This window comes from Quercus lobata, chromosome 5 (assembly GCF_001633185.2).
Source record: "Quercus lobata isolate SW786 chromosome 5, ValleyOak3.0 Primary Assembly, whole genome shotgun sequence".
NCBI classification, from domain to species: domain Eukaryota; kingdom Viridiplantae; phylum Streptophyta; class Magnoliopsida; order Fagales; family Fagaceae; genus Quercus; species Quercus lobata.
Window position 1 is genome coordinate 56,405,563 of NC_044908.1, and position 27,805 is coordinate 56,433,367.

The 27,805-nt window shown below is 34.6% G+C and overlaps 1 protein-coding gene across 3 annotated transcripts; it reads left to right on the plus strand.

Annotated features, from left to right (window-relative positions):
* Positions 1–795: 795 nt before the first annotated feature.
* On the plus strand, positions 796–4,533 carry LOC115989076 (probable receptor-like protein kinase At1g11050). Of its 3 annotated transcripts, none has more exons than XM_031112741.1 (3): positions 796–1,519; positions 2,757–2,895; positions 3,658–4,533. In XM_031112741.1, the coding sequence occupies exons 2-3, from the start codon at positions 2,865–2,867 to the stop codon at positions 4,467–4,469; spliced, it is 843 nt and encodes a 280-aa protein (XP_030968601.1). In that variant the 5' UTR covers positions 796–1,519; positions 2,757–2,864; the 3' UTR covers positions 4,470–4,533. The 3 variants fall into 3 exon arrangements, with proteins under 3 accessions (XP_030968601.1, XP_030968602.1, XP_030968599.1); XM_031112742.1 differs by having other exon boundaries at positions 796–1,514; positions 2,716–2,895; XM_031112739.1 differs by having other exon boundaries at positions 796–1,514.
* Positions 4,534–27,805: the final 23,272 nt, after the last annotated feature.

The following is a 27,805-nucleotide window of genomic DNA, read 5'->3' on the forward strand; positions in this document are numbered from 1 at the left end:
GAGAATAAGCTAGAGAATGGCGTCGATGATTTGGATTGGATGAGAAGAAGCGCCTCCAATTTGAGGTTGTGGGTGTGCCGGGCTCTGAGGGTTTTGTGGGTGCACTGCAAATGTGGTATCAATTGTCTGATTTGAGGGTTTTGTTTTGAGAGGCAAATAGAGCAATGAGCAAACGAAGTTGAGAGGTAGAGAAGCAAACGTGAGATAGGAGGACAGGCTGAAAAGCGTGATGAATGTTTTAATTTTTTTGTTTATATATAAAACCGGTTTAACCGGTAACCAAAAACCTTTAAAGTTACATCAACGATCAAGATCAAAACTAGAATAAATTAATGGCTCAGATATAGGTGGGTACCGTAACCCCCCCCTCCCCCCTTTTTTTTGGGGTATGGTAGAATGAGCCTTTCTTAAGATACTTTATTAATAGATTTCTTTAAATTCTAACTATAGTTTAATGATTTAGATTCTACCATGTTAATATTTTACTAATAATTTACTAATAATATTCTTAAAATAAGAAAATAATGTTACAAATAAAACAATTAAAATTATTATTATTAAAATACTGATATGACAAAATTTATACTATTAAATTATTAAAAACTAGTTAAGATTTAAGAAAATTTATTTTATAGAGTACCTGAGAAATCGATCTGAATTCGTTTTGAGTTATGACTTGTGATATTGACGTGAAATAACGTGAGTAAATGCCCTGAACTTTTCTAGAAACAAATTTGAAATCTCAAACGTTACTCCCTGTGCTATGAGAGAACAAGCAGAATGTCACATTCTGTGTGATGTGTATGATGACAAAACCTCAATTCTCAGAGCTGATGTCATATGCTAAGTTACATGGCTTAATTACCTCCTTCTGTCCGAAGAGCTCTCTTAGATTTACTACTGTTACACCAATCAAGTCATCAATGCCAAACAAAAAAGATAACCGTTCAGACTAACACTTTAGAGTTTCAGCAAATTTGAAGCCAATTTGTATGTAACACAGGTCCACAACTACCCAATAAATTATACATCTATGAGCGCAACTGCCCAGCAATCTGCCTCTATAAATAGTATCCGACCCAATGCAAAATGCACCCATTCTCAAACTCACCCCCTAAAAAATTTCAAGTCTGCTGCTTACCTTTCTCTTCCGTCTCCTCTCTACCAGCTCTCCCAAATCTCTTTGTTCTATTCTCTCATACTTCTCTCTCAAAAACTCAACAACATAAAATCAAAAGATAACACCACACAGGGGCAGCGGAACAAAACACTATAAACACACGCACATAGATCTAGTGAAATAGTATATCAAAACACTATAAACACACTCTCACAGTGAAAGAAAGAGAGAGAGAGCTAAAAAACCAGATCAAGCGGCCACAGAAGGCAGACCAAATGGCTGCGGCGGCAGATTAAGGACAGTCAGGTGGCGGTAGATTTTGTGTGTATGCAGTATAAACAACCTTTTTCCTTTGAGTTTGGAGAGCAAAGAAGGATAATTAGAGATTTTGGAGGTTAGGTATCTACAAATTCTCAAGTTTTACTTGACCCTTTATTTTATTTTTTTTAATGATTTTTCAAATTTTGACTTATGAGCTTTTTATTTCTTAGATTAAAGACCAAAATTTTCTTTTGGACTTTTTTATTTGTTGGAGTTTAAGTTGAACTTTAAAAAACAAAGTGGTCAAGTTAATAGTGAGGGGGTGTAAATTTGTATTGCAAAGTGTTCAAAATAATTTTTTTTAAAAATATTATATATATATATATATATATATATTCATCCACAATAATTATAACCCAAAACCAGCTAAACTCTACACTAGTACCATATTGTTTATCGAACACGGTTTGTATTTAGTGAAAATTTTTACTAAACACATTAAATAGTGGACACGTGTCTATCATCTCAAGTGTTTTCCACTGAAAATAAGTCTTACCCTTGTTTATCTGGAAAAAAACACTCCTAAAACTGTGCTAGCTACATAGTCTATTACTCTATGTCCTTATTATTTGATTTGATGAGTTCTGCCTTATCTTCTCTTCTTTGGCCCACACGTATAATGAAGAAACCCTTACATACACGTGTAAGATTTTTAAAGCTCACGTCTCTAACAATGCAGTCCTCTATCACTCAAAAACCACTGTGAGAGATATTAATATAGCTTTTATTGCCGTATGCTTGTGTGTCTGAACTTCTTTTTGGCGGTCTTTTTGTACTTGTATTTTTTATTTATTTATCATATTTGAGTGGTTGTTGGCATGTTATTACTATTGCTTTAATTGGGAGCCAGTATTACATTTGTCATTTTACATATGGATTATTTATCATATTTGAGTGGTTGTTGGCATGTTATTCGTACATTCTTCAAACATTTGTCATTTTACATTTGGATTATTTATCATATTTGAGTGGTGGTTGGCATGTTATTACTATTGCTTTAATTGGGAGTCAGTACATTCTTCAAACATTTGTCATTTTGCATATGGGAAATTTTAATGACATAATCATTTGTATAATTTTATATACAATTTGTCTGTATGGTGAGTTATAATTGATAAAGGAGTGATGGTGGGTCATCCTTCCACCAATCACAACTCATCATATGGACGAGTCGTGCATAAAATTATGCAAATAATTGTCACCAGAATTACTCTTTACATATCATTCTCATCTATTTTATCGTATAATTTCATAACTCACTCTAACATTTTCAGTTTATAGTTTATACCCCAATACTAACACCTACGATTAGCAGAGATTTGGGATAAAAAAGCTCTAAACTCTAGACGATTCCCTGGGCTCCTTCAACTTTCATGATCAAAAACCCCCTAACAGAGAGATCACTAAGTGGCAGTGAGGCACGATGGTGATTTTCGACGGTGACGCTGATATTGGTATAATCTCTCTCTCTCTCTCTCTCTCTCTCAAAATGCACTTTGCTAGAAATTTTGAATGCCATTAAAAATCTCAAAATAGAGAGTTATGGACCTAATAGACATATATACATCCTAAAAGTTATGGACCAAATACATTATTTACCCTTAGTAGTTTCTTGCAAATCTCCTTGTTAATGATATTTACTATTCTTTGTTGCCACTTTAAATAAATGTTGAAAAAATGAACTTGGACCATCTAATTTGAGGAAAAGCCTTTGCTTGCTGCTACGCTATTGAAATAAACCTAGACCGTTGTATATTCCTAAATCCTAATCCTACTTCCAAAGAAAAGAGAAATATCTTGGGCATTATCTTGTATACATGAAGTTTAGAGCAACGATTCACATCTGTTTATGCATTTTTCTTCTATGAATTGTCTCATCATCAAATATCACTTTTTTTTTTTTTTTTGAAAAAATGATATCAAATATCATTTTTTATACTTAGCTATTCACTTTTACCATATAGAACCACTCTTATAATTATTTAATAAGTGTAATGAAAAATTACATACACCCAAATAAAATTGTATTGACGCCCTCCATATAATAATAATAATATATATATATATATATATAAATTAGATTTTATTAATTTGATATACATATATATATATATATATATATATATATAAAATAGATTTTATTAATTTGCAAGTGATAGGTTTTATTAGTTTTGGTATATATCTAAGTTTTTTTTTTGTTACTTAATTGTGTGCAGATCTGTACCAGCCCATGCCTAGCTCCAACTTTTCCTTCTTCACCATGCATATTGTTTTTATATTCTCTCTTTCTATGGTCCCCCTCATGATCCTAGCATGTCCAATTAATTTTGGATATGTGGGGAATATAACTTGGTATGATCCCACTTGCTTTAATGCAAGCTCTATAGTTTCTAATGAAAGTCAATGCTGTCATACAATTAAATCATTGTTTTCCTTAGGTTTAGCACGACACTTAAATGTTTCTTCAATGTTTTTACTTCCTGAAAACCATACTTCTGTGTCCTGTTTGAAGGACTTCCAAGTAGAGTTAGGTTCCCTGAAAGTCCCAATTCATTGGGTTTCTACTTGTTTGGACCCAGAATATTTTGTATCTAGTCCTAGCTTTTGTGATAGGATTGAGTCATTAGATGATTGGTTTAGGATTTTAGGCAAGAAAACACCAATTGACTCTTTTTGCAAAGATAACCTCAACCTCTCTAATAATCATTGTGTCAATTGTTTGAAAGCAATTAGAATAACTTATCAAAATGACTTAATGCCGATTAACCATTCTAATGCCAAATCTTGCTTACTATTAGCTCAGCTTTATGCAGCTGGTTCGGTGAATGTCCATGGCCCTGAGAGCAAAGATGTTGCAAGTTGTATTTTTCAATTGAATGGTCCAATTGTAAACATGCATTATCATAGCTTTCTTACTAAACATAAATATGTATGTAGATATGTAATTTTGCCTTCTGCCATACTCTTGGTGTTGGGGGCCTGGATTTCTTTTAGAGATTGGGTTATCATGAAGTGTAAGATTATGTAAAAATTACGCTATGGATCTTGTGTGCTTACACTTAAGTTTTTTAATGAAGTTGGACAAACTAATATTCATCAATCGTGTTAGGTTTGGTTTTCTTTCATTTTAATTTTACTATTATTATGATTGAGGCATGCAAGTAGACTTATTTCTATTGTTTAGAAACAAAAAAAAAAAAGGATAAAACTTATTAAACATATTTTATTTCACATAACCATATACACACAAATCAAATGTCAATATTTCTAGTTTCATTTTTACTTTTATAATTAATTTAAAAAATTTTAGCTAAATTTATTGTAGAAATTTACGTTTTTTTTTTTAATTTTTATTTTATCTAACCATTTTTCAAAAACACTCATGTGGTTATTTATTTCATCTAACCTGGCTAACGGTAAAAAAAAAAAAAAAAATGCCACATAGTATGCCATGAAACCTAAACTAAGTTTAAAATTAAAAAAAAAAAAAAAAAAACTGAATTGAATTTTCCTGCATGACTAAAGGTTTTACTTCTGTCCTAAACTAAAATACTTTGAAACTTTGAAAAGTACCATAATAGCATCAAAGCCACTCAATATGGTATTAGAGTGATATTTTGGTTTTTTTAGGGATTGCGAGAGTATTTTGGTTGTGTTCTCTAGAGGTATAAGGGACAATTAAATTATTTTTGACATCTCATGGGTGGTTTAGTCAAGTTTTATTTATATTTTTTATGTTTCAGTGGAATTTTTCTTTTGAAAATATTTTACAATAAAACAAACTATTCCTTAGTCGCATTGGTATCATCTTCACGTTAAATAATATCAATGTCCCAATTAGGAATAACAACGTTCATATGTAAACAGGAGTTTACAAAATTTCAGTCTTAGACAATCCCAACTCTAAAACCAACGAATTTTTATAATGTTTAGTACTAAATTTCCTTGGACCACACTGTTTTTTCTCTTAACAGGATTTTATAAACACAAAGATAACTTGATTCTCTCTTCCCTTTGATCTATAGTTGTTGGACTTTTGCTCCAGTGCATTAATTATCTACAATTCTACATCTCTCTTGAAAAAGGGGAAAAAAAAGGAACCAAGTAAAAACAGCCAAATCTATGAAATAAGAACATGATCAAAATCTGTTAAGACCAGAGTTAAGAACATAATCAAAAGAATCAAATAAGAGGATAAGCCTAACACACATAGCAACAGTATCTCCAAAATTTAGACTTTCTTTGATACCATGCACAAAAATGTTTTTGCTTTGTACTCACGCAGTAGTATGATTGAACATCAATAATCAAGTCATGTTTTGACAACTTTGAACTTTAATGTTGGAACCCAAAGATCTTGGTGTTGCCCCTAAAATTCACAGACTCATAGACTAATCAATAAAAATAATTAGATCATCTAAACCCTCAACAAATACACCAAGTCAACATTTTTACATTCAAATAGATATTCCTGGAAGTCCTTTAATGTTAAGGTTTTATACAGGAGATGGTATAAAGTTAAGAGAGGTGCTATGTCTATAACATTTTTACAACAAATCATAGGTAGTTAGTTGTTATTGGTACAAATTTGAACCAAATACTAAGATTACTTTTTTGCCCCAATAATAACAATTAATAACAACCTGCCACTTAAGATTTGTTGTAAAAATATTGTGGACATATAATTTCTCATAAAGTTAATTATGTTTGAAAGCATCCAGAAAAAATGTTCTCCATTACATTAATGTCCAATTGTGACAACCACCTGCATAACCCTTCCACCACTATAAAATGCATAGGTGGACATTCTAATTCATATTATGTGCCAAATTGCCAATAACAGTTTTTCTTTACAATTGAAACTAAAAATAATTGAAGGCCCAATTGAATTTAGAAGTTAAAATGATGCTCACAACATTATCAAACATTACATAAATAAATTATCAAAACTGATTCCTGCGAGTGTAATTTAAGAAGCAGATTTCCAATGCTCTTTTTCACTGGGTGTGCCCTTAGGATTTGTAAGCACCAACAAAACCAATAAAGCAGTGGCAAACACCTATAGCCTACTTTATTATCATACACATAAGACCGTCTACACTTTCACCAAATTCACAAAGTTTTGGATTCAGACTGCCACTTAACAAATGCAGATTCGAATATTATCCCTAGCTAAAGCATTCAGAGTAAATTTCACAAATTAGAGAGAAAAAACACATTAATAAGTGAACCTAGATGAAAACCAACTAACCATCCCATCATAAGCTAGAACAAAGAAACTCATCATAACCGCAAAGCTCAACCTATTTCAAGAAGAACCAAAGATATAAAAATAAAGCTTGACAAGAAGAATCTCTTAAGAACATATCCTCATAATTTCCAGTTTTCTTACTCTAATCTCACGGTTATTTTTTTTTTCCAAATCTCTTCTTTATTTTGGAAAAAAAAAATGCTCCTACTATAAAATCACTACTATAACTTCTCATCCATCTCCTTAAATTTAGGCACTACCATAATTTTATATTTTATTTTTGAGAAATGATATGCCCACAACAATTTTACAATATTTTTACAACAAATCCTAAGTGGCAAGTTGTTACTGATTGTTATTGTTGAGTTAAAAAAGTAATTTGAGTGCTAAATTCAAATTTGAACTAATAATAACTAACCACCCATAATTTGTTGTAAAAATGTGTAACACGTCTCTTTATTTTTTATCTCTGAATGGCAAGCTAGTTGCCAAACAAAACAAAACATAAATAAATGTTCTCTCCCCCTCCCTCTCTTTTTCACGAAGACATAGGCAAATATACATAGTACTTTTCTTAGTACTCATTCTTTTTTTTAATGTTTTCTTGCTCACATGTTTGTATGTGTATCTTTATTTTATACATGTTTATTATTTTGAAAAGATGTTACTAACTCTCTTTATACAATTGTATCTTTATTTAATACAAAATGGACTCTCCCTCAAATTACTCACTTACAAGTTATGTTTTGAGTTTTTCTCTTCCCTTTCTTTTATGAAGATGTGGAATTTTGACGAGATTTATGTATTTGTGAATGAAATATTTTTTGGTATAAATATCATCACACCTCTAGATACTTTTGTGATTGAAAAATGTAGCAATTCCAAATTATGATAAACGAATACTATTAAATTTTATACAAAAATAGGAGAACCTCATGCGCGTGCTAAGAGGATAGTTGCTTTTATTCGGCAACCTCCTCTACTGGTAATTGCTATTCACTAAAATTAAATATACGACCAAGATTAAAACTATTACAGTTGACGATCAAGATTTGTGTGGGTATTGTACCCTAATCTATATCTCTATATATTAAGAGGATATTCAAAATTAATTATCACGCTTTTTTATTCCCTAAAATACCCTTAATATTCCTTACTTGACAATTTTTTTTTCACAAACAAAGAAACAACGGTATAAAAGTAATTAACAAAATTTGTGTAAAAGCCATATTCTCAAGTACAACAACACAATAATAAAAATCCAAAAGAAAGATTAATGTTATAGTCACAAACTATTTTACAACATTTTTACAAACTGTAGATGTAACTAGCTTCTTATTGGTTTTTATTTAGACTCACCATTAATATCATTTTTTCATTTGCCAATCACTACTCACAACATTAGCAGTTTGTAATTTTTTTTTATAAAAAGGTTTGTATTTCTAGCATTACTATAAAAAAAAAAAAAAAAAAAAAAAAAAACTTTCCAACTCATGTATAACACCTAAATTTTAGGTTTTTCTTCTTCCCTTCTTTATTTGAACGTGTGAAAGTAGTAGAAAGTAGAGGAAGTTGCTAAAAATTAGAACATTATCTCTATCTAAATTAATTCACACACCTTTGGGAGAATTTGTTTATGATTGCTATAATTAAGAATTGGTGCATCATTTTTACTTTTCATATTTTTATTTATTGTGTTATTTTGGCGTTTGAACTTTTTTTTTCCTCACATCTCTCTACATTTTTTTTTCCTTTTAATTATAGACTTTTCTCTGTACTAATTTCTAATGTGGTCAAAAAAAAAAAAAAAAAAAAATGTATTTGTTTCAATGTCCAAAAACATTAAAAAAAAAAAAAAATATAACTCAAAAAACCTACTGGTTATAAAACAAAGGGGGAAAAACTATCGCACGTTTAAAAAAAAAAAAAAAAAAAATTCAAGCTAAACTATCTCATGTTTCTTTTTTAAACTATTACATTAGTATTGAAGAAGATAAAGTTGTCAAAAAAGAAAAGCAAAAAAAAAGTTGAAAAAAGACATTGAATTACATACCAAAAATTCCCAAGCAAATCATCCATATCCAATGCTTCATTGGAATAAAATGGGACGTGAGCAATTTTATACCAATCCTCGCCATTTTCCTCTTCGCATCTTTGCTCTAATTGGGGACATTTGAAGATTCTCAGCATCTGTAACTGTAAAGAGGTTAGGCGACGCATTCCGTCGGATAGTGATGTCAGATTGGGGCAGCTTTCAGATTGGTGCCTATGGTCCCAATTATAAGCATGACAGATATGGGGGTTTGGTGGAGTCTTGGAAGAGATTTTGATATGATTCCGTTTGAGAAGTAGGTTTGATTTTTTTAATGATCTATTTCATGATGTGTTTGAGCATTAAGATTAGAGTTTGTTACCCTTAATAACTTCAAAGGAATCAAAGCTTTTAGAAAGTTTTATTATTTCATTTTTCCAGTGGCTCTATTAGTGTTAAGGTAGGAAAATGCTTCAACAGTCTTTGAAAACGGAAATGGGCTTTTGGGGTCAATCACTGGCTTCACCTTCCCACTTTCCGGGTAAGGTTTCAGTTTCTTCAAGATAGACCCTTTAGAAGTGAGTGCAAACATAGTTGCTGGTGGAATTACAGGGCCTACTATTGTCACAACATGCCCGTCCTTTTTCACAGCCTTGACTGCCCTATCAGTCTGCCCTGTTTTGTGGACAACAAAAATTAGTCTTTGACATTTTGCGAGCAACCATTACATGTTTAATAGAAAAATACAATTAGATTGGCAGGTAATGTACAAATAAATATCATGAGCAATTTCACCAACATTTTGCAATTTACCTTTATTTTTTTCTAGTGTTCTTATGTTATTTTTAGATGATTCTAGATTAGAAATCCAATTTATCGTACTGACTTGTTATTTGAATTATCTCTTCATATGGTTTTGTGGCGGTAGTTGATACAGACTTTTTTTATTATATATTTTTAAATTTTTTTATATCATTAAATTTAAATGTGCTTTTTAAAAGGACATTTAAAATATTTTATTATTATTTTATTTGCCACATAAGTTTTAAATGCGTCAACTATGCAATCCGTCAGTCATGTAGACATTTTTCCGTTAGTAAGTTAACAGTAGAGACCAAATTAATTGTGAGTTGAAAATAATAAAGATCAAATTTACTACTTACAAAATGTAGAAATCAAATCAATTGTGACCTTAAAATGTAAGTGTAAGGACACAATTCTTTTGCGGCCCAATAATGATGTTGGGCTCGCACATGAAAAATCCCTCACAATATGATTTGTAGAGAGTGGGCTTGAAAAACTAGCCGTTGGTCACGGGACGGTGCCCGGTCTTGGTTTTAGAGGAATTCATTGTAGAAAAAGGAGTTGGGCTTGAACATTCAAGCCCTACGGCGTCGCACCCTATGGGATGGGACTCCTCGGACTTGATCCGAGGACCATTAAGGTCTTCCCCGGTTACCCAACGATGGGCTTTTTCGGTGAAGTCAGGTGTTGTTGAGGTGTTCTCACCCATGTAGTCTTTCTTTTTTGGAGGTGGGATGGGACTCCCCCTTAGATTTACTTACTTCCTTCTTTTATACTCGTCTGCGTTAACTGTCCTTCGTCCACGTGTAGGGTCAATCTTTACAAGATTGATATTTATCCCATCAATCTAATCCCAGAATTGTTGGGGATGATTGATAAAGCTGAAGAATACGGCTCTGCTAGGTGCAAAGTCTTATCTGGGAAGGGTTATAAGGGTAACTTTCCCAAGATATTTTAGGTCTCTTTTCAAGTTTAGTCCTATACCAGTTTTACCCCTTTATTCCGGTGGGATTTTGGATCTGCCGAGGACTGAACTGTCCTCGGCTGTATTCCAAAAACAGTCTTGTGCTCTATGTTATTGGGCTTGGGCCATAGCTCTCCTCGGCTTGGGCCTTCGGACTCCCCACGAGCAAATGGGCCTAGCCCATAGATTATTGGGCCCCACAATAGCCCCTCAAAACCCGGTTGTCCAACCTCCCGGTTGGAAAGGGGGGTTTTGGCAATGCTGAGCCTTTATTACTGCTCCTTTAATTTAGCCCTCCATTAATGCTGACGGTTTCTCCACCTGCCCAGAAGATATATCGGCTTACAAGGCGCTCCCTTTAATTTGCTCGTGACCCGCTCCTGCCGTTTGGCTGTCCAAGATGCGCCTTTAATAACTTCCCTTTACGAGACTTATTTACGTCTGACGGCTCATCTGATGAGGTGGGGAAGTGGAACGGACGCACCTTTTGTTTTTCAGATTCTTTTGGAAACCAGAACGAATTTAATACCTTCCATTTTGCCCTCCCTATAAGAAGCAAGTAGGAGGCTATCACTTTCGTACAGAGACCCTTTTGCCTCTCCGAGATCCGAGATCCTCAGCCCCTCCCCCTTAGCGTTTACTTAACCCAATTGTTATACACCCAATCAGAATACGTTTACCATAACAAATGATGAAGGAGCCATACCCCTCCTCAAAGCACCGTGTTCTAATAAAGCTCGAAATGGCTCGGTCAGGGTAAGGGTGGCGGAGACTTAAGATTCGTCTCACCTTCCCTTCAGCCAAAATCCGAAGCAGGGACTCATCACGTCCAACTTTCGGCGTGACTGAGTCGAGGACTCCCATCATCATAACCAACCGCTCTCTTATGAGCTCACCTAATATGGCCCCAGCGTGTTAGGAGTCAGGACCGAGGCAGGGACTAAGTGTCTCGGCTTCTTCCTCTCTTCGTTCACTGGTGGCCCTCTCCGCCTCTCTCTCTTAGTCTTCCCAACACCAGATCCATTATGGTGCTTTCTCTTCTCCCTCTTTTGCTCCTTTTCTTTCTTTTCATCTCTTCTCTCTTCTTCTCCTCCTTCTTTACTCATGTCCTCCATCTTCTTCATTGATTTCTTCCTTACTATTTCCTTCTCCTTCATCTCTTTCCAAAGAAGGTTTTTATCGTAATACAAGCAGTATTGAGGCAGGGATTGGAGAGACTTTGAAGACGAGTTAAAAGACGCCTGACTGTTTACTTATCTGTACTGCGGATGTTATTGTTGCTTAGGCAGTTCACATTTTGTATAGGCTTGTTTGAGCCCCTCTTTGTACGTTGTAATAACTTTTCGTATTAATAAAAATTGTTGTTATTTTATTTCGCATGTTCTGTCTCTATGCTTTCTTTTTTTTTTTTTTTAAATTTGCAAACGCTGCTCGGCACAATAATATAGCATTTGAATCAATGATAACTAAAACCAAAATACTGGCTAATAAAAAGATGTCACCATAACTTTAATAGAATTGTTTGACATAGTAATGCGTACCTGTAAATAGCGATACTTGCCCGAAACAAAGCCGAGATTAGAACTGGATGTTCTACGTGGTGTAGGAAGTAATTATTCAAAGTTATATCACCCGCAAAAATGAACAGCCCCCTTAGGCTGCCGAATAGCGGAGCGTCCCGCCATCATCCTAACACTCTTATTGGCCTTAACATTTTACAGTATTTGGGCCGAGGACTTTCCCTATCCGAGCAGTTGGTTTCCCCATAGGCTTGAATCCGAGGACCATGCAAGGCCTTGGTACTGTCCAACACTTGTAATTTTTATTTTTTGTACTTGGTTTCCCCATAGGCTTGAGTCCGAGGACCATGCAAGGCCTTGGTTCTGTCCAAAACTTGTAATTTTTATTTTTTGTACTTGGTTTCCCCATAGGCTTGAGTCCGAGGACCATGCAAGGCCTTAGTTCTGTCCTTGGGCCCCCTATGCTGAACGGGCCTAGGCCGCGAATTTACTGGGCCCACAAATTAGGGGGCATTTCCGTAGTCTTAGGTCATGCGGTACTTTTTGGCGTCCCAGTGTTCGAGGTGCGCCTTCACGAGGCTCCTTTAATCTCAGGGTTGTAGACGGCATTGGAAATCGAGCCGGAGACGTTTTGTCTATAGCGTTCCTTAGGACGCTGTGTGAATTAAATGCCTCCACCTTATCTTTTAAATAAATAGGAGAGAAAGTTGCTTTACTTTCGCACAAATCCTTCAGTCTCCTCTCCTAGTACATCATGTTTGAGGCGAGGGTTGGGGCAAAGGAACTCTCTCCGCCACAAAGGCGCCGTGTCCTCCTGAGACTCCAGATAGTGAGGTACGGGCAAAGGAGGCATAAATTCAAGAGAATATTCCAGTTTGACAGAGGGGAAAGGGTGTTTCTCCCTCTTTTAGTCAAAATCTGAAGCAGGTTCTGTTCATGCCAGAATTTTGGTGTGTCAGAAGAAAGATTCTCCGCCCCCAGCGCCTCTGCCTTGTCGCAGGCAAATTTTTGGTGAAGGCTCCTCAGCTTCCGGCTCCCTGCATCTTTCCCTCAGCGGTGTGAGGCTTAAGTCGGGTTCTTTTGCTGCCTGAGTTATGGGCGTGCAAAAGCATTGAGGAGGAATAAGGTCTCGAGGCAGTAGCCAACTTCTCCTCTGTGCTACCTTTTCGGTTTTATCTTCACTTTCTTATATTTTTCTTTACTTACGTAGTTAGCTTCAATGTAAGCTTGTTTCAGCTTTTCATTGTACACTGTACTGTTCCTTTGTCTTAATAAAATATGTGTCTATTTCTTTATACATACTTTTCTTCTCCGTAACAACTACTTTGTGCATGAATATTAAATGTAAGCTTGCCCTTAATGATATTCCGGGCAGAAAAATGCCTTGACACAGATTCCTACTGGTTTAAACTCACAAATATTATCAAGTATAACAATGGTAATCCTCAATAAATTAAACTCTTGGAACTAACCGGGATAGTCGCTGAGTGCTGTGCGATGCATGCTAGACCAATGTCCGAGAGGGTAGCCGAGTAGCGAGGGACTTTGATTGTGCTTTAGGGTAATATATTGCACCGTATCACATCAGTCCCTTTGGCGCTGCAGATCCAAAAGCAGTTGAGAATCCTCGCTATTTAGGAACTAACCCAATTGTTAATGGAGAGTTTTCCTCGGATAAATCCTAAAGTGCATGTAATGTAGTTTTTCCTTACAAGTAGTTGGTTTCCCCAAAGGCTTGAGTCCGAGGACCATGCAAGGCCTTGGTTCTGTCCAAAACTTGTGATTTGATTGATTTTTTTTATGTACTTGGTTTCCCCATAGGCTTGAGTCCGAGGACCATGCAACGCCTTGGTTCTGTCCAGAACTTATGATTTTTTATATGTACTTGGTTTCCCCACAGGCTTGAGTCCGAGGACCATGCAAGGTCTTGGTTCTGCCCAAAACTTATGAGCTTTCTTTTTTGTACTTGGTTTCCCCATAGGTTTGAGTCCGAGGATCATGCAAGACCTTGGTTCTGTCCAAAACTTATGAGCTTTCTTTTTTGTACTTGGTTTCCCCATAGGCTTGAGTCCGAAGACCATGCAAGGCCTTGGTTCTGTCCAAAACTTATGAGCTTTCTTTTTTGTACTTGGTTTCCCCATAGGCTTGAGTCCGAGGACCATGCAAGGCTTGGTTCTGTCCAAAACGAGTTTCTTTTTGTACTTGGTTTCCCATAGGCTTGAGTCCGAGGACCATGCAAGGCCTTGGTTCTGTCCAAAACTTATGAGCTTTCTTTTTTGTACTTGGTTTCCCCATAGGCTTGAGTCCGAGGACCATGCAAGGCCTTGGTTCTGTCCAAAACTTATGAGCTTTCTTTTTTGTACTTGGTTTCCCCATAGGCTTGAGTCCGAGGACCATGCAAGGCCTTGGTTCTGTCCAAAACTTATGAGCTTTCTTTTTTGTACTTGGTTTCCCCATAGGCTTGAGTCCGAGGACCATGCAAGGCCTGGTTCTGTCCAAAACTTATGAGCTTTCTTTTTTGTACTTGGTTTCCCCATAGGCTTGAGTTCGAGGACCATGCAAGGCCTTGGTTCTATCCAAAACTTATGAGCTTTCTTTTTTGTACTTGGTTTCCCCATAGGCTTGAGTCCGAGGACCATGCAAGGTCTTGGTTCTGTCCAAAACTTGTGAGATTTTTTTTACTTGGTTTATTTTTTGACCATAAGCCCCTATACCAGGGCGGGGAAAGTTGACTTGAGGCCGGAAGCCCCTAGAGATGCCCACGCCCTTGGCACTGCAAGGCGTAGCCCCTAGGAGAAGTTTATGCTGGAGCAGCAACTGTATGTCGCCGGAGACGGAGGAAACCCTAGGAAATTCTGCTTGCTAGAGAGTTGACTCCAACGCCACCCACGCCAACGCGCAAGCTTCCCACAGACGGCGCCAATTGTAAGGACACAATTCTTTTGCGGCCCAATAATGATGTTGGGCTCGCACATGAAAGATCCCTCACAATATGATTTGTAGAGAGTAGGCTTGAAAAACTAGCCGTTGGTTACGGGGCGGTGCCCGGTCTTGGTTTTAGAGGAATTCATTGTAGAAAAAGGAGTTGGGCTTGAACATTCAAGCCCTACGGCGTCGCACCCTATGGGATGGGACTCCTCGGACTTGATCCGAGGACCATTAAGGTCTTCCCCAGTTACCCAACGATGGGCTTTTTCGGTGAAGTCAGGTGTTGTTGAGGTGTTCTCACCCATGTAGTCTTTCTTTTTTGGAGGTGGGATGGGACTCCCCCTTAGATTTACTTACTTCCTTCTTTTATACTCGTCTGCGTTAATTGTCCTTCGTCCACGTGTAGGGTCAATCTTTACAAGACTGATATTTGTCCCATCAGTCTAATCCCAGAATTGTTGGGGATGATTGATAAAGCTGAAGAATACGGCTCTGCTAGGTGCAAAGTCTTATCTGGGAAGGGTCATAAGGGTAACTTTCCCAAGATATTTTAGGTCTCTTTTCAAGTTTAGTCCTATGCCAGTTTTACCCCTTTATTCCGGTGGGATTTTGGATCTGCCGAGGACTGAACTGTCCTCGGCTGTATTCCAAAAACAGTCTTGTGCTCTATGTTATCGGGTTTGGGCCATAGCTCTCCTCGGCTTGGGCCTTCGGACTCCCCACGAGCAAATGGGCCTGGCCCATAGATTATTGGGCCCCACAGTAAGGATCAAAATTATTTTTTCACTTAAATCAAAAAATAAAAGAAAGAGAGTGTGAAAGACCAAATAATAATTACAATTGATCATAGTATTAGTTTAATCTCACAAATATCAAGATTGATAGGTGTCACTATGTAAAATAAGACATTTCATTAGCTCATGTGATTCTCACAAAACTATTTTAAATTTTTAGTGGACTTAACAGGGCCAAATTGGCCATTTACCACTTTTCGGAGAAATTATTAGCAACATACCACTGTTTACAAAATAAGTAGCAATATACCACTTTTTTGAAACTTAAGTTCATAAAACTCGAGTTTGCTGTGTAAATCGAGTTTTGAACACTAGAGTTTCATTAAAAAAAAAAAAGACGTGCTGATGTGGATTTCTGTATTGAAAAATGCCACATGGAACTAGAGCTTGGTAAACTTGAGTTCCACGCAACACAATACTCAAGCTTACCAAGCTCGAGTTCTTTGTGAATAATGCTTTAATTTTTTTTTTTTTCCCTTCTATGGTACTCGAGCTTAACAAGCTCGAGTTCCTTGTAATATGGTAAACTCAAGTTCCTTCTACCTTTTTTTTTTTTGATAATCAACAAATAAACATAAACATAAAAATAAGTAATTCTTTTTCATTTGAATGCACAAACATATGTTTTTATTTATTTAAATAGAAGCATTATAAAATATAGAAATTTTAATTTCAAAATATTAATTTTTAGGCCACTCATACCCCTTGTTCATTCATTTTTAACACACTTATCAATTTCTAACTTCTCAGAAGCGTTATGGTCAAATTGGTTAAAATATTGGGGGTTACAATGAGAAATTAGAACAACATGTATAAGAAAAATCTCACTCCATTTTTAGCCATGGGCACACCAAAAGAAGTTTAAGCTACATATTGTTACTTTATCAATCTTGTTCCGAATTATTGTATGGTCATATGACTGATAAGTATTGTAGAAAGAGTGGACCACTCGGATATAAAGAAGAACTTACATCTTACCACGTCTGGATATGTAAATTCATGACTTGCAGTGTTTCTAAGAGGAATGCGAAAGATTTTTTCTGTACATCTAAATGTTTGGTTGATGATGTGAAAGTTGCTTTGGCAACTTTTTTTCTTGGCGAGTTGTAGCACACCATGTTTAGATATGTCACTCAGTAACATGGTGTGGTACAACTCACCAAGAAAATCCACATTAGAACAAGTTTTTTTTTTTTTTTTTTAATTTTTACGAATCTTGAGTGTTTAAAACTTGATTTACACAGCAAACTCGAGTTCCATGGACTTGAGTTTCAAAAAACTGGTATATTGCTACTTATTTTGTAAACAGTGGTATGTTGCTAATAATTTCCGTGAAAAGTGGTAAATGGTCAATTTGGCTGACTTAACAGATCAATCTTTGTAAGTCTACCATGAAAAACTTTTATTTTTTCCCAATTCTTTTGCAGTTCTCTTGGGTTCATAGAAGGTGTATATTTGTATTTTTCCTTTTCTCTTTTACAGTCTCTGAGGGGATGATTCTAAGCTAATATTGTCATATAAGCTTGTCTTACTATCACTGTTGTATCTGTCATACTGATACAAAGATACTATTATAGCAAAGAAAGGTTTTGTAGTTGAAGTGTGTTCATGTTGGTCAAAGTGTGCATTAAATAAATGTAGGGCAAAGTTTCCCCCCACTACATTTTTTTTTTTTTGGTTTTGTTTTGGGATCCCCCTTGTTACCGTTGATATGCTTTTCAAATTAAAAACGGTGCTTTATAAATTTTGGTTAGTCAAAGACCTATTACTTGCTATTTTTAAGTTCTTCATGAATTTGTGCCAATAATTAGTAATTAAATTATAGTTGAAATTATATTATTTGGTTGATACACTGATTTTCATTTATAAACTATAAAAATAAGATTCACCGACCTTGTGTTGTTTGAAAATCATAAATAATTTTTACAACAGAATTGACTATTTACATTCTCAATAATAATAATAATTGTTAGGACATATGTGATTCAATGTTAGGAACATATGTCAACATTTTATACAATTGGCTAATTCTTTGACAAAACATACTTTACTTGTAATTGGGTAGATCTAAGATGTATTTAACGCTTCTAGAAACAAGATTTCAAGTTCAAGTGTTAAAACCATGCAAGTCTGTCCAAGAATCAAGTAAGAAAGTGCAGGATTTTAAAAATCTACAGCTAGCATCTATCGAGGTTTAAAAACTACTGAAACCCATGGCTCAACAGCTAGCTCGATAGATGGCTATCTATTGAGGTTTATGAAATTCAGTTTTTCAAAGCTGATTTCAATTCAATCCATGGGTATATGTTTGGGCTTTCTTTTCACACAACTCTAAACATATATAAGGATTATTTTGAGGACAGTAAAAGATTACACAAGTTGCACAAGAGTATAATTCCACAAGTGTGAAGAAGAGTGTGACCGGAAATCTAGTTTACCTTAGTTCTTCTTTCTCTTGAAGAAGCTGCTGTGTTTTGTATATCATAGGGTTTTGTGACCAAGCAACTTCATAATCTTCATCATGTGATGAACTGAAGAATTTTGCAGCCAACATCCTTCTCAAGTTGGTGATCAAGTTGCGTACGTATCCGCACAATTGGTAAGTCACGTACTGGAAGCCGTGCATTGAAAAAGAGAGATTGTCACTATAGAACAATTCCAATTGGGTATTGGGGTAAGGGTTCAACTGTAGGTTGGTAGAAGGTACTGTGATTTTTTTTACTTGTAATCGCTTGTTTTGATAATAGTGGATTCTCGAGAGTGGTAACCTTAAAATCACCCGGTGGGATTTTTGCCAGTAGGTTTTCCCCATTCGTAAACAAATCACCGTCTCAATTTATTTTCTATTGCATACTTTAGTTAATTGGTGATTTGTTTGTGCTGCCACGTACAATTGCATGTTAATTTGATTAATTAATAAACTTGTCTAATTAATCAATTAAGTTATCACAAGGGGTCAATACGTTTTGGGCTCAATAATAATAATAATTTGATATCTTATGTGCGCAATTAGTTTTTCAAGTTTCAAGCGAATACAATTTGTCTCTTAAGTTTTAAAACTAAGTTGTATTAGTCCTTTTACTAACTACCGTTAGTGGAGTGACTTACGTGGCTAACGGAACAATGACTTGACATTTTTTTTAATGATGTGGCATTTTTTTCTTAATAAAAATTACAAAATAAATTTTCAAAATAAAATGCTGGTTTAGCAAGCTGAGAAAGTGACAACATTGAAAAAAAAAATTATCGATTCATGCAAATTATTGATTCAGTAGTAATTAAGCTGTATCAGTCATGCCGTCAGTCCTTTTGCTAAACTAGCATTTTGCTATTAAATTTTTTTTCCTTTCTTCAATATTTTAATTTATTTGTAGTTTTTCGCCTTTCCCAAACTTCCCTTTCTTTTACTTTCTTTCCTCTTTGATTTTGTGATTTCATTTCTCTCTCTCTCTCTCTCTCTCTCTCTCTCTCTCTCAGGAATCTCTTTCATTTTCTCTCTAATGGTGGAAACCTCTTCTCTATGCATCTTGCCTTTGGCTTCGATCCCATCGATTTCTCGTTCCTCTTCTCTCTCTGCATTCACTTCCTCTTACAAATCCTCAATTTCTCATTCTCCTCTTCCCTCTCATCCTCTACGTTTCTCTGTCAAAGCTTCTTCAAATTAAGGCAACTTTTTTGCTGATGATTCATTTGGCTTCTTCTCTATCATCTCCGTCAGATGCTTCTCTCTCCTTTGTGTCCCTCTGAATTTTGGCTCCACCGCCATTGCTTTCACCGACAAACCTTTAGCCTTACCCATTCGTACCACTGGTACATTTGGAAAAAACAAAGCCTCTAATCTCAAAGACAACGAGCCTCCTCCTCGTACTATGTGAGAACAACCAATGACCCCTGTCCTTGTCACTAAACATGCCATCTTGGTCTTCAATCTCTACAATGGAAGTGTGAACAATAGTTTTAAAAGTGTCTCAGTGATCTCAACCGGGTTTGATTGTGTTTGACCAAACCTTACAACATTTTGAGGTGATGACCTTTTCTTGGGAAAAAGAAATTTTAGAGTTTTTTAATTTTGATTTTGTTCTTGGGTTGTCGCCGGTAGCGATCAGTCTCCCCTTCTCTTGTGGGTTGGTTTGCAAATACTTTTTTTTTTTAATGTGTAAATTTATTTTTTAATTTTTATTAATAAAAAAGTCACATCATTAAAAATAATGTCAAATCATTGTTCTGTTAGCCACGTAAGTAGCACTACTAACGATAGTTAGGAAAATGACTAATATAATTTAGTTTTAAATTTTGAGGGACTAATTGTACTCGCTTGAAACTTGAGGGACTAATTGCATACACAGGATAAACTTGAGGGACTAATATTGTAGTATTAAAATCATAGATTATACCCAAGACTTAGAAGAGATTAAAACCCTAACGAAATAGCAAAAACCAACTCAATGTCAGTTTGTTGCAAAACAATACTTAAAAAGCTACTAATTCTAGCACTACTACAAGAATTATAAACGACGGTTTGGGAAAAACCTAGGAGAAGATAGAGCTATGAGAAACTTAGAAAATACATCCACTGATTGGAGAATCAAGTTTCAAGAAAGAAGAATCACAAATACATTAAGATGGGAAAACTTTTCTGCTATGAATTGGAAGAGTTGAGAAATTACTCAAAAAGGGCAAGTTACCACTGGACTTTTTGTTAAAGGAAATTGGCCAAAATGCCAAGCCTATGAGATGACCTATTGCACTGAGAACCTCACTATTAGCAAGGAATTGTACTTAAGAATTAAGGTCTACATAGACCACAGGCAAAGATTGAACTTGGCGTGTATCTTATTAATTGACATAGACCCTAGAAGTGATACATTTGATAACAAGCTTCTAGGAATAGCAGGATTGAGATCCCATACAATACCTAGGGTATTGTACGGGATGCAATACCTCAAATCCTAGCCTTCCATTTAATCTAACGGCTCTAAAACAACTACGTGTCATCAATCCGTGTGACTTAGAAATTTTTTTTAAAAAATTCACTCTCATTCATTCTTTTTCTCAATTTTTTTTTTTCTGTTGATATCTCTCTCTGCAACTCTTCACTCCTTTCTTCTCTACTTCTCTCTAAATTTCAGAATTTTCAAAAAATCCCTTAGTCACTGTTGCCGCTACCACTATTGCGCCAAACCACCATCATCACATGGACCAAGTTTTGAAGCAGTCACCATTGCGCCACCCACAAGGCACTGTTGCGGTGTGATGGGTTGGGTTATTTATTTATGAACTTGAAAAGAATTTTAATGCTTCTTCATTGTTGAACTTGAAAGGCACTATGAATACCTTTATTTAACTTAAGTTGGACATATAGGTGATATATATGGACAATTTAGAGACTTGATTTTTTTTTTTTAGTAGGGTATTGCAAAGAAGATTAAGCATATCAAAATCTATTGGTGATTAAAATAATTCATTATAACAAAACTTGCATCAATGTGAAGTTTTAAATTTATATAGCACTTTAATGTGTTCATTTGCAGTTAGATGGCATTAGATTTGATGATGGAGGGTCTCCATTGGAGACCTCTCAAAGTTGAAAAGGTAGATTTTGTTGTGCACAGGTAATGTAGCATTAGTGGAATGATTACCTTTTATATTTGTTGGTTGTGATCTTGCTAGTAGTAATCCGGGCTGGTTTTGATGGAGCTTGTTGGAAAGCTATAGTAAGAGCTAAAGACCATGGGCATGATTTCTTGTTGTAGTGATAGTAGGAAATTTGATATTGTTAGTAAACAAAAGGTACTAAAAACTGATGCCTTTCAATGTGTCATTAAATATGCATAATTTGCTTTGGTTTACAGCATTTTTGTGGTAATGTGCACTCAATTTGTAGTAATACTTGAAATTGACAGCACTTAAACCTTGTAACGTAGGTTTGATAGTTCATGTACAGACAAAATTGGTTGTTTCTTTGCCAAGTTCAGTGTATTCATTGGCTAGCTATGCTAGCTCTTGATATAAATCCCCCCCTTCAAGTCCGTTCATCATCTTAATAGTAATATTTTTGTTTTTCTTAGCATTTTTTCAACCTTTCAATATTATCTTCTATGTAGTCTGAATTTGAAAGAATTATTGTAGTGAGTCACAATACTAAAGGTTGCTAATTTTTTATATCCACTATTCAGGTGATTTCTTGGATGCAATTGAGTGCTAAACCTGTTTTTTATGAATTGGTGGTTCAATTCTTAGCGTGGTTACGTAAAGGCTAGCACTGACGGGCTACCATAGTCAAGCCACTTGAAATCGATGAAGAATATGATCTTGAAACAAACACATTTCTTTTCCTCTTTTCTTAGTGTGGAAATTATATATTCTACCAGGGGGGGGGGTGAATTGGTCTTGTAATCAAAGTCTATATTTCAATAGAACTCTTGTTATCTTGTTATTTGGCCTTGTAACCAAAGTATACATTTCAATGGAATTTGTACTCTTTAGGAACAAATTTTTTTAATTTTTTTTTATGTGTTTGTTTTAATATTGCATTTGTCACTAAATTGGTTACTCAATTATCTGCTATCTATTGATTTTGATAATTTTTTTTTTTTAAAAAAGAAAAGTATCTTATCATCCTTTTTATGAAATCAAAACTACTATAATTGGCTAATGGCTTGGTAGCATTTCAAAAGATAACTCATAAAAATCATTACAGATATTGAAATACCAAGAAAAGAATAATTGCATTTTATTACATTCTCTTTGGTTTGTAATATACATCATTGTAATGGTTTTTGTATACATAAACTAGGACACTCAAGTGTCAAAATTGGATAATACCACATAATACTCAAGCAAGTCTTTTTTGTCACAATACATGTTTCAAAGTAAAAAGAAGTTCACTCATATCAAGTCTAAAACTTTAATAAACCTGAAAATTAGTCTTGCTAATGTCAGATATCAATCCATAATGAATGCTTCAAAACCTTTCTGACAATATAGCTTGGCTAACGTTGAAAAACAAGTTTCAATCAATACAGTAACATCTTAGAAAACCAATCCTCAATTTACTTGCAAAAATCTTATATGATTCATTGGTTTCAAGTGAAATAGACCAACACTTTGACTGGAACTTGAAACATAATTGCTATATATAAGCACTATTCTAATGCCCCACACAACACAAACCTTTTGAAATCAGAACAACCCTTATTTAAAGCTTGACTAAAACCATATTGCAAATACCATGACAAACGCAACCCAATAGAAGAAAAACTACATCTACCATAATTCAATAATTTATTTATAAGTTACTGCAATTAGAGCAAAAGTTGGCCTAGCTGCTGTATACTTGAACAGATGCACCCCATCGGGTAGTTGCAACTTGAACCAACCTAAGTGATGTAGGAATACTGCCAACTCATGTTCAAATTTGTAGTGGCACTTGAAGCAACTAAGACAATGCATATCTCTACAGTATTAACATCAGAAGAACTAACAAGGCAATATTAACACGATAAATTCTAATATTAGGTAGAAAAATATTCTATTTGCCAACAAATGGTATTTTCACAAACTTCACAATATCAGGTAGTTGAACAGGAATAATAGAAGAAACAGCCTTGTCTATGAGCACATCCTTGGCAAAATCAAGACCAAGTATGACACTTGCACATATATGAAGCCTTCCTCATCATATTGAATTTGGGTGTTATTAGGAGTTAGTAGAAATGATAGAACTAGTAACATATTAATGGGTGAAATTAATAAGAAAAACTCAGAAAACAAGTTTTCAAAGGAGAACCAAGAACCCAAAAACTCAAATATAGCAATCTTCTCTTGAAGTAACTATGAGAGCAACACATAAAAATAAAAATAAAAAATAAAAATCTAATTGGTATTACTTGGCTTAGTGACATCAACTACGGACTAAATTCTTCATTTTTTCCATCCTAACCCACACCCTCAAATAGAAAAACCAACAAGTGAAACTTATACAAAAATAAATAAATAAATAAATAACCTAACCCATAATAGGGTAAAACAATATAGCCATCAACAATTTCTTGGCTCTTATTACAAATCAACACCATGAAAATGAAAAAAAAAAAAAAATCACAACTTTATAAAAAGACATGACCTAGATTAAAAGAACCCATAAATTCCACAGCCAAAAGACCCACCATCTGAACCAACTAAAATAAATAAAAGAAAATTTGTAATATCAATTTATTTTCTTTCGTGTTCCCAATATTTATGAAAAGTCAAAGAGAGAACTTACTGGGAAGTGACTGTGCCGACGGTGCAGTTTGGAGATGCTAGGCAGTGGAGCAGGCGAAGGCGTAGCAGGGGTTGATAGATCGTTGGGGAGAGAAAGACCACAACAGTGGCTGGTGAGTGGCACAATGGTGACTGGTTTGAGACTTGGTCCATGCGATGATGGTGGTTTGGCGTGAGAGTAGTAGCAGCAATAGCAACAATGGGATTTTTTCGAAAATTTTGAAATTTAGAGAGAAGTAAAGAATAGAGGAGTGGACCGAGGAATGAAGAGTTGCCGAAAGAGATATGAACAGAACAAACAAAAAAAGAGAGAAAAAGAATGAATGAGAGTTAATTTTTTATTTTTTATTTTCTAAGTCACGCAGATTGATGTCGTGGAGTTGTTTTAGAGCGTTAGATTGAATAGAAGGCTAGGATTTGAGGTATTGCATCCCGTGCAATACTTAGGGTATTGCACGGGATCTCAATCTAGAATAGCACTTAAGTTTGCTAATAACTTAGCATACTTCCAGGGTTTACCTTAACCACAGAAGTTGCCAAAGATATAAAGCTAATCGTAGCCACAAAGGCCTATAAAGGCTTTAATAAGACCATAGGTACCATAAACGTAAAATACCAAACATCTTGATGTTTCATATCATCAACATGCTGATGAAGGCTTATGAAAAGAATACCCTTAAGAACAATGAAGAGATAATTGTGAGAACCAGCAATTTAGAAGATCATAATCATATGATATCATATACCTATACAACAAGCTAGAAAGACTAGAGGTATGATTAAGAATATAAACTCAATTTGGGAATTACTAAACATAAATCCCAAAACTTAGGTTAGAAAGCCAAGATCCATTCACGACGAATATGCTGATGATGACATAGGCACATAGCAATAGAAAAAATTAGGATCCAAAACCTTAACAAAGATCCTAACCCACTTGAAAAAAGAAAGTTTCTATAAAAACTTAGAAAGAACAAAATCTATAATATTTCCCCTTAAATATTATATTTCATCCTAAACGCAATAATAATAATATTAAAAAAAAGGATATTAGTCTCTAAATTTTTAATTTTGCTAATTAAAATTACAAACTAATGAAATTGTTTTAATTTGAAGCATCGTCCATCTTTCTTATTCATTATCAAACTAAATGCAATCTTTTCCTGTCCGTGAGGATTGTCCATCTTTAAATGAGCTTTCTCTCTTTACCCCCTATTTGTGTTTAATGAATGGCAAATTGATTCCCATGCATGTTTTGGATGAAATATAAAGTTTAATCAATCGGCTTCAAATTGAAATAATTTTATAAATTTCATATTTTAATTAAATAATAGAAAAAAAATTATCTAAAATAAAATGTGGTATAAATTTTGAAAACCTCTCTCTGATAGTATGTTTGAGTCCCAAATATTATGAAATGTTAGTTTCATGAGAAACTCTCTCCTTAAAAGTGAGGGTGTTCATGGGTTTATTAGAATAGTTTCTTAACCTAAACCATTGCCTGTGTAGAAATTAACCCAACCCACATGAGTCAGATTTGGGTACCCACTGTCTTATTTTTGAATATGACCCCAACCTCCAACAGTTTAGTTATAAGGAAAAAAAAAAAAAAAAGAAGAAGGAATTTTCATATTTATTCCTTCCACATATGAAGTAAATGTCATTGACTAAAAGTTTTTAGTTCTTCATGAATTTGTGCCAATGAATAATAATTAAATTATAATGAAAATTATATTTATAAAAATTATAGTTGAAATTATATTATTTGAATTAATTTCATACATTGATTTTTCATTTATAAACTATAAAAATAATATTTTTCAACCTTGTATTGTTTGGAAATCATAAATAACTTTTACCACATAATCGACTATTTATATTCTCTATAAAATAATAGTTTGATATCTTATGAGCTTATTTACCCAAATTTCCTAAAGAGCTACAACCTGTGTTTAGTGATGCAAAAGGAAAAGGAGGAGGATGCCACACTCTATACTTCACACATGTAGGTGTTTTTACTTTATCTGGATGTATGATGTGAAAAAATTCTGATGCAAGATTTAGTGTTTTGTGAAGAAGATGGTTTAGAGTATCAGAAGAAGCAAAGCCATAGTTGCCAAAGGCCTTGTGCAAAAACAAAAGACCACGGGGTTGCAGAGGGACAAGAAACATGATGTAGATCCATGGTGGAAAACTAGAGAGATCTAGGCCCAGGAAGAGCTAGCCAAAATTCTTTAGCCCGTATGAAAAACCGTATTTCTGTAGCTTGCTTAGCTGTGCAATGTCTTGTCGGATTGGCCGAAAGAGTTGATCACAGGTTAATTGCAAACACAGGTTAATTGCTGGGCTTTCGGGTTTGTTGAGAAGAGGGGTGTGTAGTTGTTTGTTGTTTTTCTCCCAGTTGTTGTCTACTTTCTCTGTTGTATTTCTTTTCCAGATGAATGAAAAGTTTATGTTTTTCTCAAAAAAAAAAGTATAACGGTAGACAAATAATAAGTCAATTAGTTATAAATTGGAAACTCAAAGGAGAATTTCTTCATATGAAAAACCAATATGGGGATGGCAATACCCCCACCAAAGCATTCCACTATGGAAGAATGAGCAACACTTGTTACGTGTGCCCACAATAACTCCAGCAACTCTGGATTTATTCTACATGAACAGTTTCATGAACGACACATCTTCGCTTAAATCTGGAACTCCTATATCATGTTGCATGCGCTGATGCAATACTGTATGCACGTGGTTTCAGCAATTGTAAGGTGTTTTTCATGGTTCTGGATTAACAAGGCATAAAGGTAAGGAATCAAGAACTATATTGAACTAAGCTTCGATTTCAAAAATGAGGAAAGGCTCGCTGGATTTCTATGTGATGGCTAACCTTTCTAACTTTAAAAGTTGTACCAATAAGTGATTTATATGTAAGGTTGAGAAAATAGATGCATACTTCAAATTAATTTGTAACAATAACGCTTCTCAATCAAACTAGCTTCGATTCATAGTTTATTGAATTGCAACTCTCCAACAATCGAGCATCAATTGAAAGTCTATCAAGGTTTACGGTTCGCTTAACACATGACAGTCAAGCAAGGCATATCAATTAACCAACTCTCAGTTAAGGATCAGTTGAGGTTGTGCAGAGTGCCCTTCTTTAAGCTAATTTAACAACTTGATCTTGAATATTTCGGCAACATTTTACTGACCCTTCTAATATTAAATTGTCAGTGGATATTGCCAATCTCAAACCTAACAATTTCACTCTTTCATTCCAAGAGAAAACCCCATTACACAATCAAAAAATTTTGTGAATCCTATGAAACCACAATCCAAAACAGGAACTCACTACCTACTACTAATGTACTAGACACTCTATGATAAAAATTAGTTTTGCTGTTTGATTTGTTTCTAGTTTTCAATAATATGTTAATAGCATGCCCTGTGTATTATAATTCCCAAGTTTAAAAGATTGATATTTACAACCTTTGATAAATAAGGTTATTTTAGGGGTCTTTTGACCCTCAAAATAAGATTTTATTTTATTTAAAAAAAAAAAAAAACCACAACCATACACAAAATATATATATATATATATACACACACAAAAATTCACAATTGTTGAGATGATATGCTATGATATTGATGTATAGCAAAAGTGATATCAATGGCTCTATATATCTCAAATAGGAAGATATTTAAACACCGCTAATCCCTTTATCAAGGTATATTGCTACAATTACACTTTTTTTGATCTTTAAACTCAAACCTACAAATTAACACCTATGATGTGTATCAATTTGAATATTGAG